Source organism: Aedes albopictus, chromosome 2 (assembly GCF_035046485.1).
Source record: "Aedes albopictus strain Foshan chromosome 2, AalbF5, whole genome shotgun sequence".
Classification (NCBI taxonomy): domain Eukaryota; kingdom Metazoa; phylum Arthropoda; class Insecta; order Diptera; family Culicidae; genus Aedes; species Aedes albopictus.
Window position 1 is genome coordinate 122023683 of NC_085137.1, and position 23835 is coordinate 122047517.

General features: G+C 40.6%; 1 protein-coding gene across 2 annotated transcripts; it reads left to right on the forward strand.

The window, feature by feature from the left end:
* Positions 1 to 4343: 4343 nt before the first annotated feature.
* Positions 4344 to 22803, forward strand: LOC115253486 (uncharacterized). 2 transcript variants are annotated; one of them, XM_029853170.2, is made up of 5 exons: positions 4344 to 4499; positions 4989 to 5224; positions 19502 to 19666; positions 19740 to 19795; positions 19877 to 22803. In XM_029853170.2, the coding sequence occupies exons 2-5, from the start codon at positions 5161 to 5163 to the stop codon at positions 20018 to 20020; spliced, it is 429 nt and encodes a 142-aa protein (XP_029709030.1). In that variant the 5' UTR covers positions 4344 to 4499; positions 4989 to 5160; the 3' UTR covers positions 20021 to 22803. The 2 variants fall into 2 exon arrangements, with proteins under 2 accessions (XP_029709030.1, XP_029709031.1); XM_029853171.2 differs by lacking the exon at positions 4344 to 4499 and adding an exon at positions 4658 to 4790.
* The last annotated feature ends 1032 nt before the right edge of the window (positions 22804 to 23835 follow it).

Genomic DNA, 23835 nt, shown 5'->3' on the forward strand with positions numbered 1-23835 from the left:
GTGATGGTTAGAACACTTGACTATCACGCCGAGGACCTGGGATCGAATCCCACTCCCGACAAACTCGCCAAATGTGAGTTCTTCCTTCGGAAGGGAAGTAAAGCGTGGGTCCCGAGATGAACTAGCCTTGGGCTAAAAATCTCGTTAATACAGATAAAAAAAATAAAATAAAATAAAAAAAAACATTGCTATAAGATTTCAGACAAAAGTTCTTTAGAAAAAAACATGCAAATACTTTAAAAAATCAATTTTATCATTCAGAAGTTCAATCAATTATTTCTATAAAAAATTCTTCAAAAACATTACTAGTATTTTCATTAGATTTTAGAATATTAGAATACCTCAAAATTGTTTAAAGGAATTACAACAAAACTTCGTTGCAAATTCTGGCAGCAACTTCAACAGAAGAAGTGTCATACATTCTTTCTATCACGAATGCAGCCAAATTGTGCAACAAATTGCTCGTGTTTCTTTACACAAATTTCGAAAAAATAACATCCAAATCCTGAAGGGGTTCCGTTAAGGGCGGACGGGACGGTCGAGGAAATATCCGCCATTGCTCTGTGGCTACTAAGATGGTAATCTCAGATTCTACTTCATATTTTGCAACAAAATTCTATCATTGTGTATGCTCACTTGCAGTGCATATGCTGATTGGTTTTCAACATCTTCAGTGTGATAGAACTCGAGATTACCATCTTCAAAACCGCGAGGCAAATTGTTAGAAAGAGAGGCAAGATAGGAAAAATAACACGGCGTCCCGTTTCACCTTAACCAATGTGATTCTACTGAATAAATATTCCTACAAAAAGACTATGAAATGCCCGTATGAATCAAGAAGTTCTTTATGAATTAAAAGAATCATTTTCAGGATATATTTCTTAAATCAATCAAGCTTCCTTGCAAGAGAGCATCACAAACACCTCTTAAAAAGGTCCAAAAAACCTTGCGCTTTATCATTTTTTATGAGTTCTCATATACTGTAAGTTTAACATTATTAAAATACGTTTTCATGTAACTTTGTGAAAAATGTGATCAAGTTACATTTATCTTAGCAAATGATGAAATCCGGGACATTTCCGGGACGCCTGGTCGTGCGGGACAGAAATCTTGAATCCGGGACTGTCCCGCACAATCCGGGACGTCTGGTCACTTTAGTTTAGTGCATATTTGACATATTTCATAAAATGCTTATTATACCCTTAATTCCCCATCTAAAGCTGAAATTATGGAAAAAGTCATATATATTATATGTCTTTTTGATAACATTTGTTTCAGTACCAATGCTAATAAGGGAAATTAATTTATTCATTACATGACAAAAAATTAGGGCAAATTAATATATACATTACATGACAAAAAATCACGGCTTATTGGGGTGAAATGGACCATTCCGGGTGTTCATACCATTCCGAAAATGATTCTAGTATAAATCGATAAACCGCATTTGTATATATCGAAGATGTTTCAGGACTTCATGTTTGGCATCCAGCAACATTACTAAACCATAGAAAATATGTTATTATCCAGCAGTTTTAGGGGAATGTAGGGGTGGTGGGGGTAAAGTGGACAGGTGGGGTAAAATGGACAGGGTACAGTTTCATGACTTTTATAGTTTTTCAAAATGTTTTAACGATTGAAGCTTATGCCTAAGCATGTTTCATTATACTTTTACTGATCTTGAACATTAAAATCAAATCTTCAAGATGACAAAAACTTTAAAAATCACGTGAAAAATCGGAAATGATGTAAAATCTGCTTATAATTGCTAAGGTTTTCTCGTAAGTTATTTTCAAATTATTACAAGTTTTACACTCTAAACCAATAAAGTCCACGTAGAAGAGTATATTTGACCTAAAACAAAAAAAAATATTTTACTAAAAAAAAGTTTTTGAAATAATTTTAACAAAATCAGACCGTGGGGGTAAAATGGACAATCGGTTCAAATTTCACCAAAATTTCATAAATGTTTTTTCAAACTTCAGAATCATCAACCGTCATACCTATCGTGAGGTAGTTGAAGTAAAAAGATATAAACAAATATTTTATATCAACAGAATATAATTTTCATCCAAAACAGTGCTTGTTTTTTACACTATTTTTACAATAATTTTTGAGTGTGTTTCAAAGTTTGTATTAAAAGTTTGAAAACAACAAAATAAAGGTATCGTATGAAATTTGATAGTTTGTATTCAAAAACATAGAAATAATATGCTGTTATATAATTTTTACTGACTTGTTCATTTTACCCCATCGATTGTCCATTTCACCCCCACCATTTTTTTCACGTTATTTTGATGCACGATTTGGCGAAGAAAATAATCAAAGAAAACAATATTTTTTAAATGCAACCCCTTACAAGATTTCTGGAGTACAGTTGACTCTCTACATCTCGATATTGAAGGGACCATCGAGATAGGGAGAGATCGAACTCAAGAACCAATTTGTAATGCACACTAGATTGAAAAATCGTCCGTAACTAGGACAAACCGTCAACAAACAGATGTCACTTCACCTTACCAGAATGTTTTGCACCTAAGAAACGAGATCTAGCAACCTGTAAAAACGGGCATATCGACATATGGAGAGAAAATCTCGAACAAAAACGAACGAGATCGCATCGAGATAGAGAGATATCGAGATGAGGAGATATCGACATTTAGAAAGGTAAAATGTATGCAGATTGAAGGGACCAATCAAACCATCGAGATAGGGAGAGATATCGAGATGTAGAACATCGACATGTGGAGAGTCGACTGTATATCATTACCTTCCATGTTGCTCGGAAAAGCAGACGGATTTGGCCACATTTCCGCGGGAAACGACAAAAATGCTTAAGTTGTCCACTTTACCCCCACCACCCCTAGGGTAAATTAACCCTCGAGTGATCGCGCTGTTATATTTTGTACAACACGTTGAAAAAATCTCGCCTTTTGTATTCAGCATTGGCGTGGTGCTGTCGGTGGTGGCCAACCACGCGAGTTACGGAAGGTTAAGGAAAATATCTTTCATATATGCGCATGATAACTGTTAACTTCCAATTGCAACTAAAACTAATTTCAACGTTCCATAGCAGTATCTGTTTTTTATAAATGCAATTTAAATCTCATTTTTCTATGATAATAGGGCAAAATGGGGCAAATTGGACAACTACTGAAGATTATTTTGGTGATAACAGATTTAGCGCTTTTTGTTTATGCAAAAAAAATCAAATTCAAATCACTAACCTTAAAAATCCATTCATAATTATATAGAATTCACAATTTCCAGCAGTTGTTGTGGCGTATGGGACAAAATAAGCATTTCAAAGGATCTTTTATAAATGTTTATGATTTCTATTAACCTCTAATTACACTTGCAACTATTTTCAACGATCTACGGATTTCCTATGCAAATGTGACAAGTATGCGATTCACGACAGTATAGTCGTGTTAGTTGTTTGAAAGTACATTTTGATTCTCTTCTTGTATGAAAAATGGGCAAAATGGGGCAAAATGGACCACTTCCCGTGCCGTGCGGTGAATGAATTTAGCATAAATCGATTTCTCGTATTTTTTTACGTCAAAAATGGTCAACTTCATGTACCGAAACCAGCGGAGTTAAAACACAGACAAACAGACGTAACACTTGCAAAATTTCCATCGACCACGCTTTTAACGATCATTTTCAATTTTCATAGTTGTGGCTTTCACAACCAGAGGCGCGCGCATCGTCTTTCTATGCGTTTGATGTTTCACACTAGTGCCTTCTGTTGACGATATTGCACAACACAGTGATTCGTGCAGCTTTGCCACCAGGTGATGGTAGTGTGAACTGGGCGGTGGATTTCCATGAAAATTGTTCAAGGTGTTACGTCTGTTTGTCTGTGGTTAAAAGATCCGTTTTTTGGGTCGATTTTTCCCACTGTGCACCGGGATGTAGGATGCTACTGATTGATTTAATCATATTCCAATGATTTTTTTTTGGCGTTGCAAAAATGTTGTTGCACCTCGTTGCAAAACTCGATTTTTACAGCACTGGTCATATTTATCCAACTTAGCAAGCCTCGTTGGATAAATGTACGACTCCTGCTGAAAAAAAAAATCGTCTTTTTGCAACTCGTTCCATAAATAACTATTATGAAATTTCTGAAAACAACTACACTAATTGTTTCATAACGGTATGGATTTCTTAGAATAATTTCCTTGTTGCTTTTGTACAATTATTATTTAAATCTATCCCAGAACTATCCCACTACCATACAAATTAACAATATTCTCTTAATCGAATACATTATTTCTCCCTCTCGCGTAGTACTCATTCCCATATGGTTTCACAGCGAAGTGCTCTTCATCGCGTTTATTTTTCGATGGAACGAGAACCATCCAACCGTCCGAGAAGCTCCAACGGCCAGGCGCCCACTTCCAAGCACACAGTCTGTCGTTGTCGGTCGGTCGTTCGCTAGTCGTCCTCATCGCGTTGTGTCGTGTGTTCCGTGCCAACGTTCTTTTTTTCCTGGGGTAAGGAAAACCCACCCCTTTGGATTTGCTCTGCTCACTCACACCCACCCCAGTCCGTGTTGGTGGCCTGCTGCAGCTGTTCTGAGGGATTCTCCAGCGCCAATGGGCACCAACCCTCCCTCATGATAGCTGACAGGAACGTTCGAATCAGTTACACAATTTTCTTTTCCTCGGAGGAGAGATAGGAAATTGTAAGGAAAAAGGGGCACCACCGTTCATGCTGTGAGCTTTGTCCAAGTAATATTGATTGAAACAGTTCCTGCTGTGCTGCGTGGTGTGAATCCCTATCAGGTCAGTCGGTAGTGGCAGGCAGCAACTAACGCGGGCAGACAGTGTGGCGTGAGCGAGCGTAGCAGTTCTGTGCGAAACTGGATTTGATTGGAAAATTGCCTACATCCCCTCCCTGCGCCGTTCATAGAGTGTGGAGTGGCCGAGACCCTCCACATTTTTTTTTGTTCTCTAGAATTAAACGTGACGTGTGATTTCTAGGTGGTGGATCTGCATTGCGTGGAAGTTACCGTAATCGACCTGACCTGTGTCCGCCGCACCCCACACTGGTTGGGAATAGTGGATCGCCGGAAGTGTGCGTTTTGATATCTGCTAACTAGGACAAGCTCTATCCCCAGTCCCCGGAAGAAGAAGAAGAAGGATTACAGAAGAAATGGCTGTGCTGCAATCGATAATCCTGGCCAGTGTCCTGCTGCTGTCGATCATCGTGCAAAAAGGTAAGCGATTCGTGGAAGGATAAAATCAGCGTAAAACTAGGCACATGTGGTGGAATCACGGTTCGATGGAACCATCATTCGTATTACTGTGAAATTGATTAAACATTGTGCGAACTTGTGTGACCGATTTGACGATAGAATGTTACATCAAACATTTTTGAACGGGAAAATTCGTCCTTCAGGAATCGATTTTTCACCCATCGTGACTCTATCCGAACAATGGTAAGCGTCTTTCTTTGGCCACTGTTCATTTGGTACTCAGTTCGTTCAAGTCGATTTACAACTTGAAAAAACTCACCAATTGGAGTATTTTTGACTCCTGATAATTTCCGCGAAGGACATGCATATTATTATGTAAGAAAGCTAGCTTTGTGGATATGTTGCTGTCGAGAGGGGGAGGGGGAAGCCGACCTGCTGCGCTGGAGTGCCATACTAGGTGCTACGGATAGGGGACAGCAGCTGCATGATGATTTGTGGCTCCCTGTGCGATGTGTTGGTGAGGGTGAATCTTTATGCGATCGATATCCTTTGCCTTGTGTGATTTCCCCCGACTCTCGATTGCGCGCGCTCTGACCCGCCGAACCACGTGAGAGAGAGGTTTTGCATTTGAATGTGAGAATAAGAATGAACATTTGCATTCGTCGGGACCGGATTTGTCACATCACATTGTTTCTACGGGGCTGGTGGAGAAACGTTACGGTTGCATTTCATGTGAGAACTTTAAAGTGCACTAAGCATATTTCGCTAGAAATGAAAAGAACAGGTTGTTAGGTAGAGCACACTGTCTAGACGGGGATTTTGCTGAATTGGTGACTGATGAAGCTCGTAGATAATGTATCGACATTAGACCGGCCCAAATACAAAAATGTCGAAAAAATTCACGGGGCACCCTCTAAAATCGTACCTTTGGATGAGAAGAGCAATCTGTGAAAATGTCTGCTCAATCGGTTTAAAATTGAGGTGGCGCAAATGAGTTGAAGGTTTGTATGGGATTTTCAGTCCAAACATATGGGAAATTGGATGGCCTACAGTCTCTCACTCAGTACGCCGATTCAACGAGTTCGATTTAGCTTAGAATTGAAAGAATGGTAGTTGATACCCAAAGGAACAATTTTGTAGAAGACCATATCATTATAAAACTTAATTTAGTTGCAGTTCCAGCTAACGAAAGCAGGATGAGGACATCTTCCCCCGTTTACTCTCGGTTGTCACATGCAGCACGTGTTTGCTGTTCGAAACTTGCGCTCTACATCATAGGCGGCTATGTTGTCCTTCATTTCAATTGCTCACGCACGTGTGCGGGTATCGAAACAATGAAGAATCACATAGCTGCCTATGATGTAGCGCGCAAGCTTCGACCGACAAACACGTGCTGCATGTAACAACCGAGAGTAAACGGGAGAAGATGTCCTCATCCTGCTTTCGTTAGCTGAAACTGCAGCTAAATTAAGTTTTATCATGATATGGTCTTCTACAAAATTGTTCCTTAGGGTATCAACTACCATTCTTTAAATTCTGAGCTAAATCGAATTCGCTGAACCGGCGTACTGAGTGAGAGACTGTAGGCCATCCAATTTCCCATATATTTGGACTGAAAATCCCATACAAACCTTCAACTCATTTGCGCCACCTCAGTTTTAAACCGATTGAGCTGAATCTTTCACAGATTGTTCTTCTCATCCAAAGGCACGGTTCTAGAGGGTGCCCCGTGAATTTCTCCAACTTTTCTTTCTCGCCATAAAAATGTGGGCCGGTCTAATCGACATATGAAGCGATGCGGGAAGAGCCTATGTATTGTAACAAATGATCTCATTCATTATTTTCAAGGTCATACCTGTTAGAAGATAGATAACTCTACTGCCCTAAATGGTTGAATTGGAAATTGATTTTTTAAATGAACTTTAACGATACTTTCTAACTTATCTAAAGCGTTAGATTAAAATGAGATTTTTGTCGAACTTCTAGTGTGATTATAATTGGGTTCTTTAGGGGTACTTAGATTATTTCATAATCAGATTCTCCGCCCAAAAATTAGTCGAAATTCAAAATTTCATAATTTTTGGAGTCCGGGAACTATTTTAAAAATGCATTTAAAGTTTGTTTGGGGAAATTTTTTTGTTCGGGTCGAACTGTCATTTTATCTATTGAACTGTCATTCTATCCACGAAAATGAAAACTGTTTTGTTAATTTAACCATCAAAACAAAGGTATTGGAATCCAATAAAATCACGTTATTCTCAGAAAAATGAGATCTTTCAATTAGACTATAGAAAATAGCAATACTTTATTCACTAAACAACCCAATTTTCCCGATTATCATCAAGTACGCACTATTCTCACTCTTATATTAACGATGTCGCTCTCTCTCGCTCTTCTTGGCGTAACGTCCTCATTGGGACAAAGCCTGCTTCTCAGCTTAGTGTTCTATGAGCACTTCCACAGTTATTAACTGAGAGCTTCCTCTGCCAATGACCATTTTGCATGCGTATATCGTGTGGCAGGCACGAAGATACTCTATGCCCAAGGAAGTCAAGGAAATTTCCTTTACGAAAAGATCCTGGACCGACCGGGAATCGAACCCGTCACTCTCAGCATGGTCATGCTGAATACCCGTGCGTTTACCGCCTCGGCTATATGGGCCCTAACGATGTGAGAAAGCTTATTAAGGACTGTTTGCAGTTCAGAAGGAATTTCTCAGCCTATCTTGATGCATGTGGAATTCCTTGCCGTTAAACCGTTATTTCTGTAACCGCAGTACGCAGTTACGAAGAAATGACAGTTCATACCCAAGTAACCATAAGCATTAATAAATGGTCTCAAATTGGCATTGGAAGTATGTACTTTTAAGCGTTAATTCAACATTAATAATACAAATAATGTGCTTATTCAGCATTTTCAAAACATAAAAACCCTTGTATTCCATTGATGATAAGGCCGAATGCGTACAAGCAGTTAATTAGCATTATAATAGCACTATATGAGATACAGGGAATTCATAAGTGCTACCCAATGTTTTGTCAGGTGACCCAAGGGCTCGACATTTACGTGTAGTGGTGCAAACGACAAACATAGAATCAAGTTTCGAATGTCACTACCACGTACCACGAACGCATTTTCAGTGAAAAATTAAATTGGCTTTTTTTCCTTTGCAATACTGTTTGTTACGTTCGTTATGTATGGCAGAAGCGGCAAGGAAGCAACTTTATCACACCTGGTGTAGCTAGTTCTAGACGCATGCGAGGACGAAGGACGAGGACGGAGAAATTGTCGTATTCCAAAGGAAGAATATCAGAGCATAACACAAATGGAATCCGATTTCGCCCAAACCTCTAATTTTTGTAGGGTATTTTATGCAATAGTGGATCCCTAGCAAATTTCCTGCTCAAATCTTCTACTGGTAAAGTTCCACCGGGAGACCATGGCTCATATCCCTAGACAGCAGTTCCATGTGATGAAACTAGTCTGGAAAGCGATAATTTGAACAAATTTGTAAATGTGAACAAATCTGGGGGTCCACAATTGTCACCGTTTTAACATGGTAAGAGAATACGATCTGCCCAATAGTGGACCCCGCCAGGAATCGCTCAAGAAGTTTCTCGAGCGTTTCCTTTCGAACACTAAACTGGGCTTTACCGGTCAGAAAGACCGCCTGAATGACCTCTGTTGAACGTAGGAGTCGTCTTAATTCTACTCGGTCCATGGTTGTGGTTGTGTGTCTCTAGTTCCGCACCCTGCGAAGGCTCGACTAGTCGTCCTCCACTTGATCGACTCACCTAGCTTGCTGCGCACCACGTCTTCTGGTAGCTGTCGAATGACTCTCGATAACCGTTTTAGTCGGGTTGCTATCCGACATCTTGATGACGTGACCCGCCCACCGTAGCCTCCCTTTTTTCGCGGTGTGAACGATGGTTGGTTCTCTCAGCAGCTGATGTAGTTCGTGGTTCATTCGCCTTCTTTGTCTTCCATCTGTACTCCACCGTAGATGGTACGCAGTACCTTCCGTTCGAAAACTCCAAGGGCGCGTTGGTCCTTTGTACGTAGGGTCCATGCTTCGTAACCATAGAGGACAACCGGTCTTGTCAGCGTTTTGTAGATAGTTAACTTCGTGTGGCGGCGAACTTTGTTCGATCGTAGAGCTCTGCGGAGTCCAAAGTAAGCACGATTTTCTGCCACAATGCGCCTCTGAATTTCTCTGCTGGTGTCGTTGTCGGCGGTCACCAGTGAGCCCGAGTTCACGAATTCTTCAACCGCCTCGATTCCATCACCATTGATGGATATTCGTGGCGGCGGGCACGGTGATTCCTCCCTGGAGCCCTTCGTCATCATGTACTTTGTCTTCGACACATTAATGACTATTCAGATTCGCCTGGCTTCACTCTTTAGTCGGATGTACGTTTCCGCCATCGTCTCAAATTTACGAGCAATAATATCAATATCATCAGCGAAACCAAGCAGCTGAACGGACTTCGTGAAAATCGTACCACTCGTGTTTATCCCCGCTCGCCTAATTACACCCTCTAAAGCAATGTTGAACAGCAAGCACGAAAGACCATCACCTTGCCGTAACCCTCTGCGAGATTCGAAGGGACTCGAGAGTGTCCCTGACACTCGAACTACGCACATCACTCGATCCATCGTCGCCTTGATCAACCGTATCAGTTTATCCGGGAATCCGTATTCGTGTATAATCTGCCATAGCTGTTCTCGCTCGATTGTATCATACGCCGATTTGAAATCGATAAACAAGTGATGTGTGGGCACGTTGTATTCGCGGAATTTCTGTAACCCCTGGCGGATGGCGAACATCTGGTCCGTTGTAGCGCGTTCACCCATAAATCCAGCCTGATATTGCCCCACGAACTCTCTTGCAATCAGTGAAAGACGGCGGCATAAAATTTGAGAGAGTATCTTGTAGGCAGCGCTCAGTAGTGTGATCGCGCGGTAGTTCCCGCAATCCAACTTGTCGCCCTTTTTGTAGATGGGACACACAATACCTTCCATCCATTCCTCCGGTAATACTTCCTCCTCCCAAATCTTGGTAATGACCCAGTGTAGTGCTCTCACCAGTGCTTCTCCACCGTATTTTAGAAGCTCGCTTGGTAGTTGATCCGCTCCAGTGGCTTTGTTGTTTTACAACCGGCCAACCTCCTCCTGAATCTTTTGGAGGTCAGGGGCCGGAAGTCTTTCGTCCTGTGCACATACTCCTAGATCTGTTACCACGCCACCTTCGGTGCTTGCAACGTCGTCAAGGTGTTCATGCTCATCGTAATGCTGCCGCCACCTCTCGACCACCTCACGCTCGCTCGTGAGAAGATTCCCTAGAAGAAGCCTCTGCGCGAGCGGTTCAGCTTCTCGTAGAACTTTCGTGTGTCCTAAACGCGGTACAGCTGTTCCATGGCTTCGCGATTTCGTTCTTCCTGCTGGCGCTTCTTCCACCGGAAGACTGTGTTCTGCTTGTTACGCGCCTGTCTATTACGTGCCTAATTCGTCCTGGTATACACTTAATTTTGATTACCGTGTTCGGTAATTTTTTGACGAAATTAGAACAGCTGAATACAGCTGTAATGGATTGTTTACATTTTGCACCCGTTTTTGACGTATACGGTGGTTCACATTCGCCGTCGTACCAGTCGTTTCTGTGATTCGGAGTCGCGAAGCCTAGTGCTGTAGCCGAGGTACTACCTATGGTGGATCGGATGTTCCTCCAGCCATCTTCAAGTGTAGCTGCGCCAATCTGCTCTGCTGTTGGTACAGCCACTGCTAAGGACTGTATCGGAAATTAACTATATATGTTCAAAACATCCTAAAAAATAATTTATTCAAGTTATTAATAATTTTATTTTTGGAGGTACTATATAAATCCTCAGAAAAAGGAATGGCACTTTTGTTTTTGTAAAAATAATCATTTTACATGGTCATCAATCTCAAAGTTTAAACGCATGATCTTGAAATTTTGGACACCTCTTAAAAATTTGAAATTGCGGAAAAAATGGAAATTTTTTTGATTTTTTAAAATATATTAGCGCAAATATATTCTTTCCCAGATTGCTCATAATATAGGTAAAAAAAAATTTTCAAGAAAAAATTCGATTCCATTTTAGCGCAATTCTTAAAAATGAAAAAAGGTCATTTTTCAGGGACCCTATTTTTTGATGCTCATTCAAAGCACGATTACGCAAATAAAAAATACATCAAATTGATGATTCAATTTTTTTTTAATTGGAAATGTTTTTTTGCAATTTCTCATCGTAATAGGCTGTTTTACCTCACGCAAATCTGACAGGAAAAGGCCTACTTTCCCACACCAAATTAACAGTGCTGTAATGGTTCATTACAGCACTGATTTGCGTTGCGTAATGAACTATTACAGCACTGTTTTCAGTTTTGGTCAACTTCTTGATGCTTTCTGGACGCAGTTTTGGAAAATTGTGACAACTGCACAGTATAACCTGTTATGATCAGATTTTCTTAAACATGGCTATGAACATCAGTGTGCAGTTTGATGAAAAAGTTTTGTTAAAAACTATCCTCAAGGGTAATTTATGAAATTGCAAAAATCGTTGTACGCAACTCGGTGCAGAACTCGATTTTTCCAGCACTCGTCGTAATTATCCAACTCGGCAAACCTCGTTGGATAAATGTACGACTCGTGCTGTAAAAATCGTCATTCTGCACCTTGTTGCGTAAACTACTATTAAACTTCACGACGAGGTAGCTTTAGTAGAGAACGGAATTGTATAACCTTTGAAGATATTTGAAACAGACTGTCAAAGTTCGACACAAAATTAGTGTTTTTTTAGGATAGGTAATGTTTTAATTGTTGAGGGTTTTTCGATCATAAATATTTTTTTTAAGTTGGTGTTCGATGATATGTTATGTGTACATAACTGCTAACAATAATTAATATTTTTTGGATTTTTCGCCGTACAAGTTTTATTCGCTACAGGTTATTGAAACGCTGGAAAATCTTTAAAAAACAACAATTTGTCCAAAACTTTAATTTGTGAGATGTATTCATTCTACAATAGTTTCAATAATGCTAAACATTTTTCAATTTTTTTCAGGCTGTTCTAAACTTGACTGTATTGTGAAGATTTGATAGAAGAACCGAAATGATAAGACCAAACATGCTTCGAGATAGAGCATCCTGAATGTTTATAGTTAATTTCCGATACAGTCCTTAGCTGCTGCGCGTAGTCTTGAGCCACTTCTACGTTACGCAGCTGCTCGATGTTGAGCCGCGGCGTTCGACTTCGACGCGTGGTGATAACTGTCGAAAGTTTTGAGCGCATGCATACAGCGACTAAGTAGTGATCCGAATCTATATTCGCACTGCGGTATGTGCGGACATTGGTTATATGCGAGAAGAATTTACAGGCCGTTTCGCCCGATTACCGGTCTGTATATTTCCTCTCTTCCTACCTGCGCGTTCATGTTGCCGACAACGATTTTCACGTCACGCGGTAAAAAACCTTCGTATGTTTACTCTAACTGCGCGTAGAACGCTTCTTTCTCGTCATTAAATCTCCCTTCGTGTGGGCAGTGCACGTTGATGATGCTGTAGTTGAAAAAAATGGCCCCTAAGTCTCAAAGTTCCTGCAACGCCACGACATGAGGTTGCGGGGATGTAATTCGTAGTAGATTCCCTACTAACAAAAGTAGCTGCATAGCAGCTTTTGGAAAAAACGCTTTTGGAAGAAAGCTCTTTTAAACTCTTATACAGCAAAAATGTTAGTTGGGATTATCCTGTTACATCCTGCGGAACCAAGTGACTTGCAATTCCATGTTCCAAGTTTCCAATCGTAGTCCTTTTTTCGTCGAGTGGATCTTTGTCGATTGTATCGAGTCGTAATTTCTCCCATGTTATTCACAATGGGGATTTTTACGGGTGGCTTATTGGGCATGTTATTGGACCTACGCCAACACTCCTGTTTCGCCGGAGGGCCATCATGCCAGTTCTGTTTAGCGTCCCTACCAACACTGGGATGACGGATGACCACGCTGATGGAGCTAACACCTTGGATCTACTGGGCAAGATGCAGCATTTCTTACTCAGCCGCTGGATGCTATAGAACAGACGCTGTTTGAGCCGCACCTCCTTGTTGAACAGACGCTCGGGTCGTACCTCCTCAATCTAGCTGTAGTCAGAAGGACAACAGTGCCCAGGCTGCATTACCAGCTAAGCACACAACTCTTAGCTGGCGGTCTTTGTCATCTTTTGGACGGTGGAAGCATGAGGTATGAGCTTGTGAGGACCAGAGCTATGTTGGACGCTATCCTTATCGACTCACCATTTTGCAGCCCATGGTCGATTCTAAACATTTTGTTTACAGTTGCCTAAAACCTCCACATATTGTTCCGATCCTTTCGTTCATACCTTCCATACTTTCTGCACTCCAACAATCACCCTCTTTCTGTGCATCCGCATTATCGTTGGTAGCGGAATGAAGGCTTTCCGTTCCAATGACAGGGCGAAAGAAACTTACTCTGTCGATCAGCACATTTACATCTCGTGCATCTCCGATTACTACTTTGACATCTGGTGTTGTACACTCTTCGTAGGCCTTATCAATATTTTTATAGAATTCGTTCTTCATGTAATTGGGCTTATCGTTCAAGTCTACCACTTGAACAGTAACCAACATTTAGTGGAATAAACTTTGTTTTACAATAAAATAGGTATAATCTAAAAGTATGCAGAACTCAGATCCTCGTCACCACGCCTCTTATGCGCTGCTTCCCATGTGCGCTGCTTAATTATGCAATCAAACAAACACGCCGGGCGTCCCGGACTATTTGACGCCACTAAATACTACTGCCACTATCTACATATGCGTATACATCCTTCAATTTGCTCCGATTCGACCGACTGGACTGGACTGGACTGCATTTGGCACACTTTCTCAGAACGCTTCGCTTGCTCGTGGCCGCGCGTTGCGTCGGACGTAACACACATCTGCTGAATCGTCGAACTTGAGAGGGACTAAATTGGATCTAAATTGTTTTGATTGGATACATTTTTCCGGTGCGGGGTCGTCGTCTACTGATGGATGGATGGATGGTAAAGTTGTAGGTTCTGTATCACACTACACTGTCTGTTGGTGGTGTTCAAACGGACCGTCACGTCGCCGTCCCTCGATCCAACCAATTGACCAACGACTTGACCGTTTATTTACATTCCGTACGAGTTAACTGAATCGAAGTGATTGATTGTTCTGCCATCAATGTATATTCATAGGTAGTGTGTGGTTAGTACCAGCTTGTACTACAGCGAAATGAAAGTCATAAAGATTAAAATGTGTAGCCATAAAACTCCTGCTAATGATTTGGCGCACGAATTTAAGTGTTGGTCACACGTGTAGGCCGAGGCCGAGTGCAAGCAAAGGAGACGCATTTTTTTTATTCCTGTTCGGGTTTGTCACTGCGACCACTTTTTAGATCTATTGTGACAATTCCCGTATCCTTAGTGTAGTGCATGTCGCATTACTCAATTGCCATTGAGGGGCAATAAAGTATCGATTTTGATACAGTTTTTGTTTTGTTTTCTTAGAAAACAAAACAAGAGTACTGATATTGGCCATGCATCGGAAACCTAGCATCACCCTTGTTTTACTGCTAAATTCTCCTCAGTAGGAAGGTTAGGACCCGGGTTTTAACATTAGCAGCAATATCATTCCAATAATGGAACATGTGTTCAGTAATAAGGATTCTAGTATGTTCCTTGAGTACTAGCACTTTCCAGTCTTCGAAGAGTTAGTACATACATGGATCCCTAACCCAATTTGATTTCCTTTGCATTGAGTTTAGCTTCAGATGATGAGGTTTTTAACTATATGCAAAGTAAAGTTGGTAAACTCAGTTTTATTCAAAAACTGGAAGTCACCAAAACACCAGTAGTAAGGACTAAATACTATAAATCCTTGAATTACAAGAACACATATTCCAAAATTGAAAAATAGGACGACACTAGATTTCGGTTTGGTAGATCTATCACCGCAACGCAACCCAAAAAGGCGATCTACCCACGCTACGGGCTCCGTTGAAGTTCGAGCATATTTTAAACCCCCTCAACCATTCATCCCTCAGCACGGGTCGCCTGACACCTTGGATTGGGGTTACCTGTTTGGTGGACTTTTACCCCCGGAACAGGTGGTCCGTAGTGCTATTCTAAGCCGGCAGCTACACGGGCAAAGGAGACGCATCCGTAATATTCAATTATCGTAAAGTACTATGAGTACTAAGGAGACGCATAGTACTTTACGATAATTGAATATTACGGATTGTTCTAAAATTGCATTTAAACGTAATCGTAAAGTTCTACCTTCTTCTTCTTCTTTTGTGGCTCGACGTTCGCAATGGAACTTGGCCTGCCTCGCTTCAACTTAGTGTTCTTTGAGCACTTCCACAGTTATTAATTGAAGGGCTTCCTTTGCCTGCCATTGCATGAATTTGTATATTGTAAGGCAAGTACAATGATACACTAAGCCCAGGGAGTCGAGAAAATTTTCCCGACCGGAACGGGAATCGAACCCGCCGTCTCAGGATTGGCGATCCATAGTCTTAACCACTAGGCTAACTGGAGACCCACACAGACATTTATCATACATGAAAATGAAGAATGCCATTTCACTTATTATTATGCCAAACGGCCATTCTGTCAGATTATGCCATTCGACCATTATGCCAAAAGACTATGCCAAACCCGATAGAATTAATGTAGTAAAATGTTTTTCCAATTTTTAATACCTTATTTTTTCAATGTCATAATTTTTCCCCGGGTAACGAGGGAAACCGCTGAGAAGCCGAATGCGCCTCAATTGCTCGATGTAATTCAATTTGAGTTCCTATGTCTGTTGCTCTGGGATGTCGTGAACATCTCCCACATTTGTTTTACTGCAGTGCATATAATTAGAGGGAAAAGCTGAAATATAATTATACAAAAATCTTACGTGCAGTTGTCCTTTGACTCCAAACCCGAGCAGAGTCTAGCAACAAAATGATAGCAAAAGGAAAACAGGATTTGTATTCAGCAACAAATTGATATCACATTTTGATATTAGTTTGTCTTGATTAAATTTGATGTCAAGTTTAGATTTAGTTTTACTGTAGCTTCAAACTGTCATAAAAAATAAGTTTTTATGTTATTTTAAAACTTCTAGGCAACCTTGTATAATAACTGTAAGAGTACCCAACTAACATTTATTGTGAATGTAAACGTCAACAAAGCGTCCTTAATACGGCTTGATGCTGAGTTACTGTGTTGTACATATGGACGGAAGCTTCTATGCAAGCCATATACCAATGAATCTGGCGAACTTAATCAGCTTGTACATGCTGTGCGATCAGCTTCTATGCCACCTAGTCATAGCTCTTTTCTCGGCTCCTATGTAACCACTAACTGAATAACATCTTGAGAAGGCGCTTTTTCAGCCTTTTCGCAATTGTTAAATAATAATTTTACGGCATCCCCAAATTAAACGATTAAATATAATTAGGTTAAGGATACCGTGACGCAATACATGTGGAACTGGAATTATCACTTTTAAAATTGAATAATTAAAGTACTTGCCGCTACTTGGAATCGAACTCTCGATCTCCGTATCCACTGGTCCCTATGATGTCCTCGCTGCCACACTGCAATATATAAATAACATAGAAAATAGCCCGTTTTGTTTTACTCCAGACAAGGCTTCATAATTGTGCCACAAGAAACCTTACCCAACTTCATCTTGCTGTAAAAGCTTGTGAAACGTCAAACGCAATAACGTTTACATTGAACAAGCTGTGTGGTTGCGCCAACAGATTCTTCTTCACAGCTTCTAGCTGAAAGAGTGTTCTTTAAACGGCTACGAAGCGCTGCTGTTTTGTGTTTTGGCAACATTACAAAACGTACTGTATAAAAGCAGCTGTTGTAGTGGCTGGGACTCTTACTCGATTTGCACATCTTCCGGCAAATCTTCCGGCATTGAATTAAAGTGCAATAAAAGCAACCCAAATAATTTCACAGCACATACATGAATAGCTGTAAAGAATTTGTGTAGTAGCTATATATTCCGCTTAAAGTTTGTTTTGACAATAATGTTTATATCCGACAAGCCGTGTTGGTAAACCAACAGTTTCTTTATTACAGCTTCTAGCCGTAATGAAATCGCATAACGGCCTTTATAGCGCTGCTGGTTTGGGGATTTGTCAGTATAACGAATTGTACTGTATAGTAGCAGCTGTTTTGTTAGTGGGGACTCCTATTCGATGTGTTCAAGTTTTCACATCTTCCGGAAAATCTCCTGGAGTCGGAATACGGTGGAGTAAAGGCAGCCTTAGTGACAAGCAATGAATTTCTGAAAACCGAGTTTGGTAGCTGTATGATGCTTGTTTTGCAGTCGTGTATTAGCTTACGATTTATATTTGACTAGTTTTCCCTTTACTCAGCGTTGACTGCTTTTACTCGATGGTTACACAACAGAAAGCAAATGACTGAAGCTTATAGCGCTGAAAATGTTAGTTGGGATGTCGGACTGGTGGTGATTGCGTTTAAAACATTGTACCGTAATCCGGGGTCAAATTGATCTTCGGGTCGAAATTGATCAGACGATTTTCCGTTGGAAAAAGTATATTTTCAGTAGTTTCCTTTCAAGTTTCGTGCTGTTTTAAACTGATACTTGATGCTATTTGTAAGGAAACTATTAAAAAAAATACTTTATCTACTTAAAAAACAACTGATCAATTTCAATCCGGAGATCAATTTGACCCCGGTTTTCGGTACGTGGTACACAGTTTTACGTTTCACAAGTATAGGGAATCGCGCCACTTGGCGGTGGCTTCTATATTCGTCTGTTTTCCACTATAACTCAGTCAAATTTGAACCAATTGACACAACTTTTGGAATGTGGTAAGATAGGTATAGTATCTACCCGTGTACAACATTTCAAGTGAATTGGTTCAAAATTGACTGAGTTATAGTGGAAAACAGACGAATATAGAAGCCACCGCCCAAGTGGCGCGATACCCTACATAAATGTGACAGCGAACCTCCCACCAAATTGTCTCCTATAGCTCTTCAAAATCGCAGTGTGCTGCGCTGATAGGAGGCTCATGAAAATCCGTTGGGTGCGAGCTATATAGGGCACTGCACTGTTTTGATTTTGTATGGGATTTTGACATTTCCTGGCCTTGTTGTTTACTAAATCTCAATGAGAGCGAAAGAGAGGGTGAGAGTTTCGTGCAGAGCCCTATAGCTCCTGGAGAGCTCGTCCTATGCGCTGCGTGTGAAAACCAATGAACCTCAACAACATTTTTCCGTACACAAATCAAGTGTCTACATAAGAAACCAAAAGTTCGGATTACACTTGAAGAACAAACTCAGCCCAAGTAACAAAATTAATTTTATAATGCTTTTGAAGAATTCTTCAACACCTATTCTTTAAAACCAAGCATAAACCAAATTACTCTTCATAAATACGTCAAAACAATCATAAACCCGCCATAAGACGAAAGAGGCCCATCCTAAGGTAGTCTTGGAGTTCGAGGAATTCGTCTACAGCTTCCGCTCGATAACTGGGCTTTGACGACAGTTCAGTTAGTGAGCGCCGCTCGATAACTGGACTGAGCTCCCGGAGCCGGAGGCTATTGTTATATTTTGTTTTGTTTACTGATTTGCAAAATGTGAGGTTAAATTTCGTTTATTTTTGACAGACAGCTGCTTTTTAACTGGACTTTGGTCCAGTTATCGAGCGCCCAGTTAAAAAGCAGTCCAGTTAAACAGCAGTCAGTTATCGAGCGGATGCTGTACTTTGGTCCATGCTAACGGCTAACAACAATATCGGAATCGAGGAGGACATGTGATTACTTGAAGTGCTCTACTACCTTGTGCAGCACAGTGCACAGTTGTCCCATGTTTTAATAGGGATTCCCATAGAACATAAGACAACTATGCTGCACACGGCTGTCAAGCTCCGTGTGTATGTAGATACACAAGTCCAAAACGAAAATTTAATTTATTTTCGCTCGCATCGTGTTTAATTGCCGACACTCGTGTTGTACGTATACATATCTATAGATATGTATATATACGTTCAACAAGTGCCAAAAGCGATACTTTCTAGCAAATTAAAAGAGACGAAGAATTTTAATGTTCCTATGAACTAGTGGTAGGGTGAGCCATGTAATTGTATTTCTGAGATCTTTTTTATAGATTTTTTGCAGGGTGTATCTTTCGGAATGTCTCATGGTTTCTAAGAAGTTAACAACCCGTTTCATTTTTCTCTGTACGTCTCCTAGGTGATGCGATCCGATGCTTCACGTGCAACAGTGCGGATGACTCGATGTGCTCGTACGATAAGCCTCCGTCGGACATGCTGGTTGACTGCGACACCCACAAGGATGGCAACAAGTACACCTTCTGCCGGAAGATCGTCCAGTCGATCGAGTTCTCCGTCAACAACCGTGAGTATCCGCTGCTGGCTGATTACTAATTGTGATCCATCATGCTTAAATTTGTTTTTGAATTCTCATGCAGTGCCCCCAGATACCAGAATTATCCGTGGTTGCGGCTGGGATGAATCGTCCTACAAGGTTGGTATTCGCTGATTTCTAGATATATCTCTTCATCATAGGTGTCGCATTTCAATCATTTTTTCTTTCTTTCGACCATAGGGCAAGTGCTACCAGCGTTCTGGTTTCGGCGGCCGTCAGGAGGTCTGCGCCTGCTACGAGGACAGCTGCAACGGTGCATCATCGGTGCAGGTCACCCTCGGATTGGTGTTGGCAGCCGCACTTGCATTCCTAGTTCGTGCTTAATCCCATTGAACGACCGTGACGTGTGACGCCGTGGGCCGCCATTTTGGAACCGCCGATAGTAGCTTTATTTTTTTTTGTTTATGTTGGTAGTGCTACGAAATGGACAAGCGAGAACACTCTGCCACACCTAGCTTTTTTTCGTCATTTGAAAGTTCGCCGCAGCGAACATTTTACTTTATATTTCAGACAGAAGTCCGAAATTGTGCGCCGTGTAAGAAATAGTGTATCAAAAATTCGAAATCTAGGTACTTTCAAATCTCTGGACGACAGTATAAACTGCAAACAACAGTGAAGCATATGATATAATGAGTCAACACAAGCCGAGTTCGGTAGTTTAGATGCTAATTGTCATCAATAAATGGTTGCTTAGTTGACCAGCGATAATGATCATGCGAAAAAAACAGCATCCACTGAAGAAGCAAATACCGTTAAATAGTCAATAGATTTATTTTTTTAATTATATCGCCATAGTATTGTTAGAAACTAGGTTCAAATTACATCTTGCTGTATAAGTGAGGTATCTTGGAAACTTTCCGTGCTAGATAGACTGGAATAACAAAATGACGAATTCTGATCAACTTGAACAATGAAATAACTAGCAAGTATGATGCCGACTGGAAACCATGGTGTCAATTGACAACATTGCTGTTAATTGACTATTATGGCAGCTGTTGATTTCCACTTGATCAATTCCGTGACTTCCTGGTAAGGTCATTACTGAACAACACACAGGGTAATTTTTCCTTCACTTAATTGTATGCATCTAGCTTAAACTAGTGTATATGACTTAAGTGTTGTGTCTTCCCTCCATTATCTGCCATTCCTCCGAGATCTTTTACAAATTTCATCATGTCTTTTGGGAACATTTCGTCTTCTCTCTTATTCCAGTCTGGCAAAAGGTAAGCACTTTGTCTAGCTAAAGACGGTTCAGGCTGTCAAATGGCTTATCTGACCGAACATTGGCGTCGGTTCCGTCCCGAAAACAGATCAAAACAACCATATTGTGTTCGGCTAAGGGTGCGTTCGGTCAGATGGCGTTATTTGACACATACAGTTGCCAGTTGAAATTTCGTCGTTTTTATGGAAAGTAATCTTTTGTAAATATTCGTACCCCCACAGCTGTGTGGGCGGTCTGGTTTTAAGTTTAGTAGCAATCGTAGAATAGTCGTTAAGGATTTCGATTCTGGAATTATGACTCTAATTAGTTCTGAAATCGTTTCGAATTACTTTCACATCTTCTACCTACAACACCGAAGCAACAATAAAGTTGATTATCGAATAGAAACTGGATTTTTATTTGTTCGACATTATGCCACTAAATATGTTCATTCCATGCTTTCGTTCCTGCTATAAAAAAATAACGAAACATCAAAGCAGTGCTGCCAGATATCTGTTTTTGTCGTATAACAAGCTAGTCAGTATAACTTATTATACCGATGGAAAACGCAGTAAGTGTCGTTTACCATGACATGGTACAGAACGAAGAAAACTAATGTCTGCTAAAATCTTTATAAATACTAGGATGCTAAGGGAATTCGGATAAAGGGTTTCTACTAGCGGCACCGGACTGTGAGTGAAAAAAAAGTGATTGATAGTCGTCAAAACGGTGTCAATATACCGACGACAATGAAGCCTTTTTGTTCACCAGTCGTAATTCTCCTTCCTGAAAAGGATCCACACCTACGTTAAAACTACTAGTAGCTAGTGAGCACTCCACCAATTATAGCTGAATTTTTCACCTTGCCTTTGACAAATTGATAATAAGTTCCATTCTTCAGTCCGAAAGAGCTACGCTCTAAAAGCAAGTAAAAGAGTCATTATATTTTATCAATTGGGATTGATTTTTGAAGAAAACGAAGAAAAAATGGTAGAGTTTTAAGATTTAAAATAGTGTTATGTAAGAAAAAAAAATATTTAAAAAAATAAACGAAAGAATATACTGCTTTATACGCTGATAAAATCGAACTATTAATAATACAATGTTAGAGATTAATGAAAGATTGTTTGGAGATAAAACCATAAAAATTACAATTACGAACTTGTAGGGCTAAGATAAAACATAAGAAAAAAAATTAAAAATTAAAAGAGTCACTCACTATCAAATTTATTTTCCATTGAGTCGAAATGTGGGGCCCTGGAGTGCTGACTTGCTTGGTTCATTTGTGACGACCAAGCGCAGACCAATCCAGGCCTAGGTACTAGATTTTCCCGTTTTCCGTGAGCCGAGCACCGGAAACAGCTCGGTTTCATTCATCCAGTCGGCCTACTTCAATCGCAACATTAAAATCAAAATACTGTACGTGGATTTTATAATGTCCAGATATTTTCCGTTCACGTATCCCTTGATCTAACGAAAATAAACGTATGATACCGTGTACCCCCGTTGGTTTGACATGATCTAATCTGTCCCCTCTGTAATTCTGCACATCGTTCAAATTAGAATGGCTCAAACGTCATTCTGCGCATGGAACGAGGTGAAACCGAACGAAGAATAAAAAAAAATAAGCAAAGAAGGTTACCAGAATAATATTTTTCAAAAGTTCATAGGGTTACTCAAAGTTGCCGCCCAAAATAACGGGGATACACGGTATCAATAAAAGAAGTGACAGGATGAGCTGCCATCTTTGAATGGACGTAGATATTTACTAAAAATCATGGAGACGAAAGCTCTCGGAAATTCCAATAACGAACATACTCAAATTTGAAAAAAAAAGAAAATGGTTGCACACAATTTTAAGGAAAATAAATAATGAACAATTGGTTTTTAGTTCTACGAAACTACCAATGCAAACGTCATCAATCGAAAAGAAATTGTCCATGGTCAGTGTTTGCCGTCTGGGTAATAAATCTTCTTAATTCGGTTTGGTTGGAGCAACCTTCCTAAAAGGCGTCTTTGTAGTACAATTCCACTCGAAACATGTACTCCGAATCGTGGCGTCTCGGCAGCATTCACGAGAGTGGAACTAAAATTAAATTCAGTTCCCGGTGCGGTGGTCGGAGCGGAAGTCATCAATTGAGTGCCGCCGCGATGCGATGATACCCATGTCGTCTAGTGCAGCCAGTGCGTTCACAGCGAATGATTTGCAACACTCGACGGGTTCTCTGTAGTGCAGGAGGACGTAATTTAATTTACAGCAATAGAACTAACGTGGATTATGGACCCTAATGCGGTTGGTACATGGCTATTGACCTTGGTTCTAGTTGGATGCTGTGCCGTATGAAAGTTGCCTGATATTTCTGTTTCGCCTTGCATGCTGATATGGTGCTACTAGCCCGAGAGTGGTCGCTTCGTGTACTGAATACAAACACCATGCAAAAAGCCGCTTGTGGTGCACAGCGTATGGCCTAAAGTACACAGGGTCAAATATTTGACAAGGAAAGAAATCAAGAAACAACATCAGTTTGATACTAATAAAAACTCGATCGAGTCAAACAAGTTGTTTAAGCATTGGTTTCTTTATGGACAAACATATAAGTAATAAGTGTAATAAGTTATTATTATAGAGTTTTGGCACTTCTCAGCAAAAATTGCTGGAATATTTCACCTACCCCGGGCAATCGGATTGCCAAAGGGGATTAGGCTCTGTGGATCTCATTAGCCGGTGTTATGCTTATCCTAATGGGTCTGCTTCGGATTTCAGTTGTGGGTGATTCAGGAACCGCCTTTCAGGATGTTGTTCAGGTCCTTCTTCAGTTCCAGCTCGTCTAGGGACCTTAGGAGAGATTTAGGGACAACTCCGGTTGCCGATAGGACAACCGGAACTATACGGACGTCCTCCAAGTTCCACATCTGCTTCAACTCCTCCGCTAGGTCG

Excerpts from the sequence above, each read along its gene's own strand:
- LOC115253486 (XM_029853170.2), top strand. The coding sequence starts at position 5,161 with ATGGCTGTGCTGCAATCGATAATCCTGGCCAGTGTCCTGCTGCTGTCG. Across the intron at positions 5,225-19,501 it reads GTCGATCATCGTGCAAAAAG|GTGATGCGATCCGATGCTTC; the intron begins GTAAGCGATTCG and ends TACGTCTCCTAG. Across the intron at positions 19,796-19,876 it reads GGGATGAATCGTCCTACAAG|GGCAAGTGCTACCAGCGTTC; the intron begins GTTGGTATTCGC and ends TTTCGACCATAG.